A 15,456-nucleotide genomic window follows, 5' to 3' on the forward strand; every position below is an offset into this window, starting at 1 on the left:
GCTCACACCCCATTGTAAATCAAAGATTAGAACTTTCAGCTATCTCCCTCTCCAAATTCACACAGGAATGTGTATTTGTTTCACGGATGTTTTCACGCCAAAACTAACACATTCTAAAGCGAATACTGGAACAATATTTCTAACATAGAACGTGGGGAATTGTCAGAGGCGATCTAAAGAATAATAATGTAATTTTGGTTGTTATTTTGTGATGTCATGAAAAATGTTATAGAGGAAATACTGTTACTTGAAAAGTATATTCACAACATGTACGAAGTCTCCATCCTCTACCTTGTGTATGAAATATGAACAATTATCCAAGTGTTTTTGTTAAGAGATGGATGTGATCTTAGAAACTGTAAGAGGAAATTGTTTCTATAACTTTGTACAAGTGAGTAGTCATCACCCCTTGTGTGAGGTCAGAGAGCGTGTCAGCCTCACGAACTGCCTCTTTTAAATGAACTGTATAAAACTGTGGGTTAAGATTTAACATATCAGACCAGAGAGGCGTGTAGCTGCAGCTCACATCCAACGTGGTTTGAACTCTGAAATCTCAACACGAGGTAGAGACAATGAAGTCACCTCCCGGACAATCACTGGTATGGCTGATTAGCTGTCCTAAGTAAAGTATCTAGAAAAGCGAATTTAAGTGGGACCACTCTACTACTCTTCTTAAATCACTATACTACGCTTCTCTCATCACCCCAAAGGGAAACGTCGACATTGCTGGCTAGCCTGTCTTCAAAGAGGCAGCTTCAGGAGCGAATGGAAAGTAGAATCAACTCTGTAGTTCTGTTCAGGACTACACGACAAGTCACCGGATACTGGACGACGGCAGAGAACAATAGCAGAAGACAGGGACCCCTTTTGAACAATCAGAGCCTTACAACTGTGCCGCAGAAAGGCCAAACCAACCCCTTTCCAACAAGGCCCAGTTAGGAGAAATACACGAAAAAACAAGGCATTTCGACATAAATACATGCAGGACTTCTTACTCCAAGCGGGCGTAGGTATATGTGCAAAGTATATGATTAATCTGAGAGTAGTTTCTAAATGTACCAAAGTATTATGTCTCTGTCCCACTCTGCCCCCCCACATCCATCTCTTTTGTAACAAGCCGCCATATTGTGTCAGTCCACGAGGGACTGTGTGTATGTTTATCCTGTGTTACCATTTAGTTTGCTAGTAAATAAATAATTAAACCAATTTGTGGAGTACTGAATCATAGGTAAGGCTGGGATTTTTGCAGATGCAGGAGGTAGCGACTGTTCAGAATGATGACATGATACGAGGTTATGATTAATACGTTGACTGTTTATGGATGTGGTAGCTAAAGACCTTTAGAGTTTAATTCGGGAGATGGTAACTCTTTAAGAACCCCCCTGGTGGTGCCCCAAATCCTAATGAGTTAATTGTTACATGATTCCTTTAATCGAGTAACAATTAAACATATTTACTTGATTAGGTGAATAACAGTCATCAGATTAATGAAAGTAAAGTCACGACAGCTTCTAAGGGTTGCACGTGTTTTTGTTCTATCCCAGCCCTAACACCCAACTCATCATCAAGCTCTTGATTAGTGGAATCAGGTGTCTTACTCCTACTTCAGCATAAAACGTTTGTCTGCTATTTTGTCTTTAACTTCAGAATTTCAGTCTCATTACAAATGAGCAGAGCACACACAGCAGATGAGGACATCTAGGTGTGTGCGTGCACGTGGGAGCACAGTGGGTGGGTCCTCAACACGTCTGCATCCAGGAGACTGAAGGTGCAAGGAAAGTGGGCTGTGGCTTGACAACTGCTCTGTCAATCTGCTCAGCATTTGATTTATTTGATTGAATTTTTACTGGGATAAAGAGACCTCAAGATATCAGCAGGGTCATCAATTTTACAAATAAAATCACAAACGTGGAAACACAAGCAGTACATTAGGCTACATTTCACATATCACGAGTGGCCTTTGCAGCAACCAACTTTTTGAAAGTATCCAAAAGTATCTGATTAAACTGTGTGTTTGTCTCCTTCAGCTCCCTCTGTCGCTCATCCGCCCCAGATCAACCTGCCTTGAGACGGAAGCACAGGAAACACTGACCTGTGTAGGGATCCCACCTGGCTCAAATACCTTCAAATACTTATGTTGTGCTAGATTTGGTTTGCCCTGGTATATCTCTGACTTCACAGTATGTCTCGTTCTTCATAGGCACCACTAAGAAGTTGAAGTTTGAAACGTTTTGTGGGCAGAGCATCGAAGACAACTGTCAAGTGGGGTGGGAGATGAACGGAGAGAAAGTGTCCTAGTAGCAGCAAGGCTACCAAGGGAAATTGAACAGGTACACACATACGCAGACTCATTGATGTAGGCACATAACGCGCGCACACACATACTTGTTTTTTAGAACAAGGCAACAGAATTGACACATTTCTTAGAAAACAAGACCGTAGACTCATTATTGATAATTCACTAAGGTGTGAGTGTTCTGTATGTGTTTGTTATTGTAGCGACGTAGAGGTATCTTCAAGGCGGATCATCGTCACGGCTATCTTGACCATAGACACAGTGACTATGAAGGAACTCCAGTCAGAGTTCAAGTGTGGGGCCATGAATGGATATCTGCAGTGGTGACTCTCAAGCCAAAAGGTTAGCGGAAACATACGCATGCGCACCCCAACCCGCGCACATAGGCTACACACACGTCAGGGAAACACACTCAGACACACATCCCCATGTCACACAAACACACATAGACACACATTCTCTCTCTTTAACTTTGTTTGTGTTTTGTCTTCCTCCCACAGAGTCTATGCTGATGGTGGATGTGTGTGGTCTGCTGCTCTTCCTCTTGTTGGCTGCTGTGGTCTTCATGGTGTTTGCCATTGATCTGGCTCTCCTCTCCCGTGGGGTTTTCTAAACACTATGGTGGTTCTGAGGGTAAGAACATTTAGTTCACAAACTGAAGTTTACTGATGCTATTTTATATACACATTACGTTGTACAGAAATGCTGATTCAGTCAATGCCGGTATGGTATTGGGAACCATGTAGTTCTTAGTCACACCACACAGAGGCACTATTACCCTGTACTGTACAGTAAATGTCTCAGTCGGTCCCTTACATTGTGCAGTGCAGTAGTCTGCAGTATAATTAGTCTTCTCAGCAGGTCCCATCTGGGTTCACTCCCACTGCTATTGTAGAACTAATTTATAAAACAAACAAAAAACTCAATTTCAGATAAAATATTTAATTTAATCTCTAGAATCTACTCTTGACAGAATCCTCCTAGGCAAAGGCATGGAGGAGAGAGTGTCACTTTGTGAGCAGTGTTCTGCCGACTGTCCTGGAGCAGAAGTGTGGTTTAAGACTCTTTATCCACGGCAGAGACGACTTACCTGTTAAAGATTTGTTCTTTTAGACAGTGCCCTGCCCTCTAAGAGGAAAATGTAGAAGTAAAACTCAGGAAAAAAATAAACGTCCTTTCACTGTCAACTGCGTTTATTTTCAGCAAACTTAACATGTGTAAATATTTGTATGAACATAAGATTTTAACTAGGCAAATCAGTTAAGAACAACTTCTTATTTTCAATGACAGCCTAGGAACAGTGGGTTAACTGCCTTGTTCATAATGACAGATTTTTACCTTGTCAGCTCAATGATTTGATCTTGCAACCTTTTGGTTACTAGTCCAACACTCTAACCACTAGGCTACCTGCCACTCCAGGATTAATGCGTCCCTGGACAAAGGGGGGGTCAAAATCAAAAGTAACAGTCAGTATTAAGTACTGCAGTGCATATCCTCCTCATGGACTGCACCAGATGTATTGTTGTGCCAGTTCTTGTTGTGGGATGTTACCCCACTCTATCACCAAGGCACCTGCAAGTTCCTGGACATTTCTTGGGGGAATGGCCCTAGCCCTCACCCTCCGATCCAACAGGTCCCAGACGTGCTCAATGGGATTGAGATCCGGCTCTTCGTTGGCCAAGGCAGAACACTAACATTCCTGTCTTGCATGAAATCACGTACAGAACGAGCAGTATGGCTGGTGGCATTATCATGCTGGAGGGTCATGTCAGGATGAGCCTGCAGGTAAGGTACCACATGAGGGAGGAGGATGTCTTCTCTGTAACGCACAGCATTGATATTGGCTGCAATGACAACAAGCTCAGTCCGATGATGCTTTGACACACCGCCCCAGACCATGATGGATCCTCCACCTCTATCCCGCTCCAGAGTACAAGCCACAGTGTAACACTCATTCCTTCGACAATAAACACGAATCCGACCATCACCCCTGGTGAGACAAAACCGTGACTTGTCAGAGAAGAGCACTTTTTGCCAGTCCTGTCTGGTCCAGCGACAGTGGGTTTGTGTCCATAGGTGACATTGTTGTCGGTGATGTCTGGTGAGGACCTGACTTACAATAGACCTACAAGCTCTTAGTCCAGCCTCTATCAGCCTATTGCGGACAGTCTGAGCACTGATTGAGGGATTGTGCATTCCTGGTGTAACTCAGGCAGTTGTTGTTGCCATCCTGTACCTGTCCCGCAGGTGTGATGTTCAGATGTACCGATCCTGTGCAGGTATTGTTACACGTGGTCTGCCACTGCGAGGTGGATCAGCTGTCTGTCCTGTCTCCCTGTAGCACTGTCTTAGTAAGGACATTACAATTTATTGCCCTGGCCACATCTGCAGTCCACATGCCTCCTCGCAGCTTGCCTACGGCACTTTCCCGCAGATGAGCAGGGACCCTGGGCATCTTTCTTTTGGTGTTTTTCAGAGTCAGTAGAAAGGCCGCTTTAGTATCATAAGTTTTGCTAACTGTGACCTTAATTGCCTACCGTCTGTAAGCTGTTAGTGTCTTAATGACCGTTCCACAGGTGCATGTTCTTTAATTGTTTATGGTTCATTGAACAAGCATGGGAAACAGTGTTTAAACCCTTTACAATGAAGATCTGTGAAGTTATTTGGATTTTTACGAATCTTTTACGGTCCTGATTAAGGGACTTTTCTTTTTTTGCTGAGTTTAGTACTTAAGTAAAACATAAGCTTCTCCCGCTCTTCTGTTGTGTCCCCAGACAGCTTGGAGCTGGTAGAGGCCTGCATGCGGCCAAACAGGAGGCTGATGGTCATCCTGACCAATGTTGCCTCTAATTATTTTCCCGCACTGAGCAAATTTCAACACTGAGTGCAAACTTGAACATTGTGAAGATGTTGTGCAACTTCCAGCGCACGTTTACTGTGAACACTGAGGCAGTACCCACTTTAAGTTATAGTTTCAGACAGTGGTCAAGTAGGTTACTGTGCCTATGTGATCATAATGTAGGCCTATCATCAAAAACAATGGAGAAAATGCATCCCATAACATTTTAACACGTAAATAGCTGTTCTATCATTCAGCATACAATAGCAGCCAATGTGTGGTGTTCAATGTAGGCCTACATTTCATGACACTTTTGAGAAGAAAACATTCAGGGCTTGACAATAACCAGTTTATTCACTTGTCCTTCAGACAAGGAGGTGACTGAAAATGTTGTTGTGTTGTTTGAAGCAAGATAAAGACAAAAAAAAGCATTATTATTCCTATGCAATTATGACAAAGAATCAGATCAATTCTGCTACCCTCTGCCTATTGGCTACTTAGCTTCAAGCCTGTCTCAAAATACAACACTTCCCCTTCAAGACAAAAAAAAACTCTTTACCTGACTGACTTTCAAAGATGTATAGAAATATACAGTACATGTTTTGTTCTCTTGTAGGAAGCAATCACTCCCTTATTGCTGACTATAAATGATCTATAACTAATAACTCACTAGCTAGCAAAGGATATGAACAAAATGTGCACACATGGCTACATGCAGCTCTTGCTTTGATCTCAAAACAAGCACCTCTACTCACGACAGTTTATGCTGTAAACACAGTCCAGTTCAAAGTAAATGGCACAGATCCATATATGGCAATGGTCTATTTGCATATGGGCCTACTGTTTTGCGTTGATTCGATCCTAATTGCCACAGTAAATGGAAGCGTTGATAGTGTTAACAGGGAAAATCTAGAACAGTGGTCACCAAACCTTTCTGAGTCAATATCACTTTGAGTCAAAATGCAAGCCAAGATCTAGCGCTCTGATTTGGTGTGTGGTGGTCTGGAGCAATGAAGCTGTGACGCTGGGTACCTCTAAGTCCCACGGTGTAAGCTCACAACTTTTAAAGGCGGAACCACTGTAGGTCCTGGATGGCAGGAAGCTTGGCCTCAGCGATGTATTGGGCCGTATGCACTACCCTCTGTAGCGCCTTATGGTCGGATGCCAAGCAGTTGCCATACCAGGCAGTGATGCATCCACTCAGGATGCTCTCAATGGTGTAGTTGTATAACTTTGAGGATCTGGGGACCCATGCCAAATCTTTTCAGTCTCCTGAGGGGGAAAGGAGTTGTTGTGCCCTCTTCACGACTCTCTTGGTGTGTTTAGACCATGAAAGTTTGTTGGTGATGAGGACACCAAGGAATCTCTCAACCTGCTACACTACAGCCAGGTCAATGTGAATGGGAGCGTGTTCAGCCTTTCTTTTCCTGTAGTCCACAATCAGCTCCTTTGTCTTGCTCACGTTGAGGGAGAGGTTGTTGTCCTGGCACCACACTGCCTGGTCTCGGACCTCCTCCCTGTAGGCTGTCTCATCATTGTCGATGATCAGGCCTACCACTGTTGTGTTGTGGAGTTGTGCTTGGCCACGCAGTCATGGGTGAACAGGGACTACAGAAGGGACTAAGTACGCACCCCAAAGGGGCCCCAGTGTTGAGGATCAGCATGGCAGATGTGTTGTTGCCTACCCTTACCACCTGGGGGCAGAACGTCAGGAAGTCCAGGATCCAGTTGCAGAGGGAGGTGTATAGTCCCAGAGTCCTTAGCTTAGTGATGAGCTTTGTGGGCACTATAATGTGAACGCTGAGCTGTAGTTAATGAACAGCATTCTCACATAGGTGTTCCTTTCGTCCAGGTGGGAAAGGGAAGTGTGGAGTGCAATTGAGATTGCGTCACCTGTGGATATGTTGGGGCGGCATGCGAATTGGAGTGGGTCTAGGGTTTCCAAGGATGTTGGTCTCGATGTGAGTCATGAGCAATCTTTCAAAGTACTTCATGGTTACCGACGTGAGTGCTATGGGGCGGTAGTCATTTAGACAGATGGTCTGCTTGAAACATGTAGGTATTACAGACTCGGTCAGGGAGAGGTTGAAAATGTCAGTGAAGACACTTCCCAGTTGGTCTGAGCATTCTCTGAGTACACGTCCTGGTAATCCGCCTGACCCCACAGCCTTATGAATGTTGACATGTTTGAAGGTCTTGCTCACATCGGTTATGGAGAGCGGGATCACACAGTCATCTGGAAAAGCTGGTGCCCTCATGTATGCTTCAGTGTTGCTTGCCTCGAAGCAGCATAAAAGGCATTTAGCCCGTCTGGTAGGCTTGCGTCACTGGGCAGTTCGCCTCTGGGTTTCCCTTTGTAGTCCGTAATAGTTCGCAAGCCCTGCCACATTCGATGAGCATCAGAGCCTGTGTAGTAGGGTTCAATCTTAGTCCTGTATTGACGCTTTACCTGTTTGATGGTTTGTCTGAGTGTATAGCAGGATTTCTTATATACATCCAGATTAGTGTCACGCTTCTTGAAAGCGGCAGCTCTAGCCAATAACTCGATGCGGAAGCACAGCTGAGTCAGCATACATTTAAATAGGTCCTGGTCATGCGCATTTCACATGATAGCGACCTGCCTTCCATGGCTTTTCTACAGACAATGGAATTCTCCGTTTAGAACGTTATTGAAGATTTATGATAAAATCATCCTAAAGATTGATTCTATACTCAGTTTGAAATGTTCTACAACCTGTAATATAACTTTTTGAATTTTTCGTCCGACGTTCGGCTGGACCTGCACAAGTGTTTGGATTTGTGTACTAAACGCCCTAACAAAAGTAGCTACTTAGGCATAAATAATGGACATTATCGAACAAATCAAACATGTATTGTGGAACTATGATTTCTGGGAGTGCATTCTGATGAAGATCATCAAAGGTAAGGGAATATTTATAATGTTATTTCTGATTTCTGTTGACTCCAACATGGCGGATAAACAAATAAAAAATTCTGAGCACTGTTCACAGATTATTGCATTGTTTGTTTTTTACGTAAAGTTTTTAAAAAATCTGACACAGCGGTTGCATTAAGGAGAGGTATATCTATATTTCCATGTTTAACAATTGTATTTTCATTGACATTTATTATGAGTATTTCTGTGAAATGATGTGGCTCTCTGCAATATCACCGGATGTTTTTGGAACTAGTGAACGTAACGCACCAATGTATACTGAGATTTTTTAAATATGAACTTTATCAAACAAAACATACATGTATTGTGTAACATGAAGTCATATGAGTGTCATCTGAGGAAGATCATCAAAGGTTAATTTTATCTCTATTTGTGATTTTTGTGACTCCTCTCTTCGGCTGAAAAATGGCTGTTTTTCTGTGAGTTGGTGGTGACCTAACATAATCATTTGTGGTGCTTTCGCTGTAAAGCCTATTTGAAATTGAACACTGTGGTGGGATTAACAACAAGATTACATTTAAAAGGGTATAAAATACATGTATGTTTGAGGAATTTTAATTATGAGATTTCTGTTGTTTTGAATTTGGCGCCATGCACTTTCACTGGCTGTTGTCATATCGATCCCGTTAACGGGATTGCAGCCCTAAGAAGTTTTAACACGATGAGTTTAATCGATTAAGATCTATAATCATTTTAAATTGATGTGTGCTTCCCGTTTAACTTTATTATTATTCTGCTCTTGCTCCTCATTATGTTCCTAGTAGTGGAACACTAGCTAAAGAACACTGAAAATGTGTATGTGTGTGTGTGTGTGTTTAAGAGCAGATGGTAAGTATTACAGATGAGATAACTGAATGCAAGTAGTCACTTGGATTGACTGCTTTTTTGACCAGGTCTCCTATAACTGAGATTCCTTGTAAAATGAAATATTAAAAAAGTCAAAAACATGGTGGGGATGTTTGGCCTAACAGCTGGCACAAGGCCATAGGGGACATGCTTTGTTTCCTTCTGGCCCCAGTGACATGGCACTCACCCTGCTGTCTCACCACCCACACCTCTCTCCTCCTCCTCCACACCCCTCTCTCTGGACTCCTTGAACCCAACAACCTCTCGTCCGAACCCCACCCTTTCAGGGGCTAGACAAGCAGGGGCCGATCCATCACGATTTAATCAGAGTGCCATAAACATACACCAGACGCATAATAAATGATCACTATATAGATACATACTGTAGATAGCCCAGGCAGGAATTGGTGATATGAACCTTGTGATACACCATGTAGTCATTACCACTACTAGGGATAGTTAAGGTCTGTCCACCACAACCTATTTGAATGCATTGTGTTTAATAGAGAAAGTATATTGATAGTGGATGTGAATTTATGGGAATAGTGTGGTGGTGGCACACTTGACCTTGTCTCTGTGTCATAAACCATTGTGGTGACGGCAGCAGCACCATAGAAATAACTAGGGAGGTCAGTGTAGGACTTGTCCTGCCAGAGTCTCAGTTGATGAGTAGGCTATACACTGTGTGACGACCCTCCCACTCTGTCTGCCGTATTCTCTCTTTGTTCTTGTTTCCTTATTAGGATGCCAGTGGGCGGAGTTGGGAGGGTCGTCAGCTACATGGGAAACACCTGGACCCGGTGTGTCCCAGGATAAATACATCACTTCCCCATTCATGGAAGAGACTCTCTCCATGCAAACACCTTTATTGATTTTGTTGTGTTTCTTGGTGGTTTTTTGATAGGTTGCTTTGGCACCGTTCAACACCCTGCATTATCACATTCATGCATGCAAAACACTCACTTACACTACTGATTACACACACCATTGTATATTATACTTAGTTACTGTATTTAATAAAAATATATGTTTTGTTACTCCTTATCTCCATGTTGTCCCCCTTTTGTTACGGGCTTTGAGCCGGTTCGTGACAACTGGGATTCCTATTGTGCTAGTCTGGCTGCCACATTGTTTCCTGGATGATAATGAAAGCATTACATTACATTTACATTTAAGTCATTTAGCAGACGCTCTTATCCAGAGCGACTTACAAATTGGTGCATTCACCTTATGACATCCAGTGGAACAGTCACTTTACAATAGTGCATCTAAATCTTAAAGGGGGGGGGGATACTTATCCTATCCTAGGTATTCCTTAAAGAGGTGGGGTTTCAGGTGTCTCCGGAAGGTGGTGATTGACTCGCGTAGGTGAGTTAGACCAAAGCATCTCAGTGAAGTCTTTCCTCATTTCCTCAGGGTTTGTATGGGGAGGAATCCACTCCATCACTATTACCCAACAGTCCTGAGTGAACAGCAGGTGGTTAGGGTGTGTGTGAGGGGGGGGTGGGGTTACAGAGGACCTAGGGTACAAAGGACTGACTGGCCTAAGGATCACTTAAAGGCAATGCGTACACACACATGGGCACACACACCCACCCACCTCCCGAACACAATACTAACAGCCCTCACACATGGTCCCCCCTATGGTGAGGACGGCAAGCCTGAGGAATCTAACAGGGGCACATTGTGAGTGTGTGTGTGTGTGTGTGTGTGTGTGTGTGTGTGTGTGTGTGTGTGTGTGTGTGTGTGTGTGTGTGTGTGTGTGTGTGTGTGTGTGTGTGTGTGTGTGTGTGTGTGTGTGTGTGTGTGTGTGTGTGTGTGTGTGTGTGTGTGTGTGTGTGTGTGTGTGTGTGTGTGTTATATATAAGTTGACCTATAAGGACAGAACATCAGCTGGGCTCCTGGACTACCTCTTCCCCTTTCGAGGCCTGGGACTTGAGTGCAGGCCCAGTAGCCTGGGGCTGAAGGAATCCCCTTTGCCTTACAAGGTGTTGACACAGTGGGGTTGAAGAGGAGGCATTGCCTGGCCATAGGAACTATTCTTTTCAGGCAGTCTTTTGGTCAATAGGATTAGAAACTCTATCCCTTTTTCCTGCCCATCCCCCCTATCTCCACTCCCTTCCTTCCTTCCTTTTTCTTCTGACATGTATTTTTTCTCTCATTGACCACCAGCTCTCTATCCATCTTTTTTAGTATATTTTTCTCTGTCACTTTCTTGTGGCTAGTCTTTCATTTATGTCAGCATTGATGGGATGGAGCATCTCTCACTCTTTCTTTTTCTCTACAGTAGTTTGTTTCAAGAAGGAGCTGAGTCTAGTCAGTTATTGGGCTTTACAACAAGTAAATAGTTTCACTTCCTTTTATTAGCACCTCAAAACCAATGGTGCTTTATTTCTACTGAAGTAGCTGCACGGCAGCCCATTATTATTAAAAAAGCTCTGTCAAATTGGTTGTTGATCATTGCTAGACAACCATTTTCAAGTCTTGTCATAGATTTTAAAGCAGATTTAAGTCAAAACTGTAATTTGGCAACTCAGGAATGTTCACTGTCTTCTTCGTAAACAACTCCAGTGTAGATTTGGCCTTGTGTTTTAGGTTATTGTCCTGATGAAAGGTGGATTAATCTCCCAGTGTCTGGTGGAAAGCAGACTGAACCAGGTATTCCTCTAAGTTTTTGCCTGTGCTTAGCTTCATTCTGTTTCTTTTTATCCTGAAAACTCCAGTCCTTAATGATTACAGGCATACAAATAACAAAGTAGCCATCACTATGCTTGAAAATATGCAGAGTGGTACTCAACAATGTGCTGTATTGGATATGCCCAAAACACTTTGTAGTTACTCTACAATTACTAACCTTGTTGACAGGCTGAAAAGGAGGAAGCCTGAAAATAAATATTTGTAACGCTCTGGGCATAGTGGGTCCGAAGTCAGGCGCAGGAAGCAGAGAGTACAGGGTAGTGCTATTTATTGCACACACGGCGAACATAAGCCACCCCACGAAACACAGGGCGCACACAAAACAAACAAACAAACAAACAAACAAACAAAACAAACAAACACAGGGACTCAAACAGTCCGGAGAAAAATTCACGAACGAAACACGTCAACATCGAATGTGCTCAGAGCAACACAAAACAATCCCGCACAAAGAGCAGGTGGGCCTACTGGCTAACATAGCTCAACTAATCAGCCTACACACAAAAACAGGTGAAACCAAAAAACAGAAAGGGGAAAAGGGATCAGTGGCAGCTAGTAGGCCGGTGACGACGAGCGCCGAGCACCACCCAAACAGGAAGGGGAGACAATATTGTAAAACATGCATCCTGTTTGTAACAAGGCACTTTTAACTTGCGAAATACTAAACCAAACAACTTAATTAGATGTAAAATTGCACAACTAAAACATCCTTGGCAAATACATCAAAATAAATGACAGATTTCTTGACCTATCTTAGATTCATTCTAAGACACATTGAGGAAGTGAAATAGGTGTCCGCATTTACAGTGTCTCGTGGGGGACAAACATCATTAAGCAAAAACGTGGAATCAGTCAAGAAACACACCTCCAGGACTGAAATCTAATTTTTCTAATGAGCAACAGAAAAACATGTGACAATCAGCGTGTTCAGTGACTCTTTAAGGATAGAATTCAAAGTAAGTGAGGCAAGCAGGTTGCATTCATTCCCTTTCGGCCGAGATAAGCCTGATGAAGAGGGGAGAGGCAGGGCAGGGCAGAGCTTGTTCTTGTATAAACAGACTAAAGTAGAGTTTGAGGTGCAGGGCCAGGCAGGCAGGCAGAGAGGCAGGCAAGAGGAGGAGGAGGACACCCATTTATATTGGCCTTAGCAGCAGATGGTTGTCAGTTCACGGCCCCCCAGGGGAAAGCAGTCAGATGAGCCTCAATTAGGAAGTCACCCATGCACCGCTCGGCAACGCAACTTAAACGGCTCAGTATACCTCGCCCGCCTGCCTACGTGCTCACACACACATATGGACCCACATAGGCATGCACATACTGTATGTAGGCACACACACTCTTATAAGCGACTGCATGATATTCAGTCTACAACTCACCTTGTGCTCCAAAAACACAATTTCACCTCCATGAAGACCCATCACACATCCACTACTTGACCCCCTCAGCTCCTAGCTGCCCTATCACCCAAAACCTGTTATTACCTACAGTTACAAAAGCCCAAGCCTTCCCCCCAGCATACCACACATATACAACAGAATGGCATGAAGTATGCTACCTCCATATGCTTTTCGCAAGTGGAAAACTTTCCAGTCGTAAGTCTGACATGACCGTGTTCAAGTGCCTTTGATGTCGGAGCAATTCTTCAACCAATAGAATTTAAAATAGCTAGCTAGATGAGCTAACATAAGGTTGCTAATAATAAAGTTAGCTAGCTTGCTTTAACATTGACAATATGGGGGAATTTCCATGTAAAGGACACCAGACTTCCATGGACATTGAAAAGTGACGTAAACTCTCTCACTTTTGTACATCCCCTTGGTCCGTACAATTGACCTTATTTTAGCGCCCCAAAAACGTAATAGTTCCAGATCAACTGTAATGTCAATACCATTGTAAAGCACAGTTTCCCCCCTTTTCCAACAGAATCCATTACATGACCTAAACGCGGCCCGTTTCTGCATGATTCAAGCTGGCGATGAGCCCCGTCCGGTCTTTTTAAAAATGGCGGGTGGGGAAGCGAAACTAATGCGTGATAGTGAGAAGGAGATGTTGTGTGGGAAAATTGCTTTTTTTCCACTCGATCTGTCCAACTTATCACCTTATTGCCTCTAAAATGTAAATAAAACACTATAAAGAGTTTATATAATGTGTCATTACATACCTATTTGAAGGTTTGTGTCGAATTTGAATCAGGTTTTTAGGGCGTTGCTAAAGTTATCAGAAGAAGTAAACAGTGGCTTTGAGAATGACGATCTCATGCAATGATGATGCAAAAAATGACTCGGTATCCCCCCCTTACCCCCGTCACTGTCCATTTCTTGTTTTTAAAGGAGGAGAGAAGTGCTACATCTGGTGGAGAGAGATTGTAAGACAAAAATAGTTGCTTTATGCGTGCTGTACGTTACGACATGACACGTCACGATGTAACGGAGGGTCCGTTTTTTCAAGTTTTCTCCAATACTATAGAGCCATTACCATGTCGATCAACGCTTGAATAGAAACATAGTTCACACCCCAGATTTTGAAGTCAACAACACAGTCGCTACAGTCCCATTAGTTTTCTTTGTAGCCTCATTTGAATGTTGCGGTTGCGCACAGTTGTAAGGAATGGGGTGAGTTTACGTTAGTTAGTTGAAATTTGTTCAGTCCGCCCTGGCCTTGATTTCAACGTCCACAGATGTCGTTTTTTGGTACAGATCAGCTTTAATTTCAACTTCTATAGATGTTGATTTTTGGTCCTGTCCGTACAGGCCTTGATTTGATCCAAACATACACATCCATGATTGGTTCAAATTTGGTCCAGTTCAGACCAGCCCAAATCTGAACCAATCATATACATCTATGTTTCACAAGTTTGACGGGCACAGTATAGTACAGTAGAGTACAGTACAGTAAAGTTTTAAAACAGTTGAGCCAAGTTTTGTTCAGTACAGTACACTGTACAGTAGAGTAGACTAGAGTTCAATACAGTACATAGTAGACCACACTAGAGTTGAGTACACTATAATGTACTGCATTGTACTGTACTGAACTACACTATTGTTCAAAAGTTTTAGAACACCTACTCATTCAGAGTTTTTCTTTATTTTTACTATTTTCTACATTGTAGAATAATAGTGAAGACATCAAAACTATGAAATAACACATGTGGAATCATGTAGTAACAACAAAGGGTTAAACAAATCTAAACACATTTGAGATTCTTCAAATGGCCACCCTTCGCCTTGATGACAGCTCTGCACACTCTGACTTCCCTAGTTAAATAAAGGTCCAAATAAAGCTGCTGCTTATGCTGTCTGACAAAATCACTATTTTAGCAGTTCTTCAAAGTAAATAAGGCATACTTTTTTGACTGCTGAATACCAACTATCAATCACTTTGATCAGGGATGGGCAACCCAGTCCTCAGGGGCCTGATTGGTGTCACACTTTTGCCCCAGCCCAAGCTAATACACCTGACTCCAATAATCAACTAATCATGAGCTTCATTTTAGAACGCAATTAGTTGAATCAGCTGTGCTTGCTAGGGATGGAGAAAAAGTGTGACACCAGTCCGGCCCCGAGGACTGGAGTCGCCCATCCCTGACTTAGATCAAGTATTTTCAGGTAGAGATACCTCACAAAGAAATTGCTCTCTCTGTATCCCCTCTTGACCGTGCATTCTTCTCTCTTACGAGGCGTAAAAGAAACACAGACATGACAAGGCTAGCCACGCAATGGATTATGGTCATTGCGGTTAATTATCATGTTTTCTGCGGTAAACGACAGTATGTAGTTTATCCATAGGGCGACGTACAATTGGCCCAGCGTCGTCCGGGTTAGG

General features: G+C 43.1%; 1 protein-coding gene across 1 annotated transcript in view; it reads left to right on the top strand.

Moving 5' to 3' along the window:
- Nucleotides 1–337: 337 nt before the first annotated feature.
- The window catches only part of LOC124048757 (probable ribonuclease ZC3H12C), a 41,759-nt gene continuing 26,640 nt past the window's right edge, over nucleotides 338–15,456 (top strand). Inside the window, exons 1-5 of the mRNA XM_046369855.1 lie at nucleotides 338–391; nucleotides 2,182–2,262; nucleotides 2,500–2,638; nucleotides 2,797–2,895; nucleotides 5,071–5,135. Coding sequence (XP_046225811.1) covers nucleotides 338–391; nucleotides 2,182–2,262; nucleotides 2,500–2,638; nucleotides 2,797–2,895; nucleotides 5,071–5,135 — 438 coding nt within the window. The remainder of the gene's footprint in view (nucleotides 392–2,181; nucleotides 2,263–2,499; nucleotides 2,639–2,796; nucleotides 2,896–5,070; nucleotides 5,136–15,456) is intronic.

Source organism: Oncorhynchus gorbuscha, linkage group LG01 (genome assembly GCF_021184085.1).
Source record: "Oncorhynchus gorbuscha isolate QuinsamMale2020 ecotype Even-year linkage group LG01, OgorEven_v1.0, whole genome shotgun sequence".
NCBI lineage: Eukaryota > Metazoa > Chordata > Actinopteri > Salmoniformes > Salmonidae > Oncorhynchus > Oncorhynchus gorbuscha.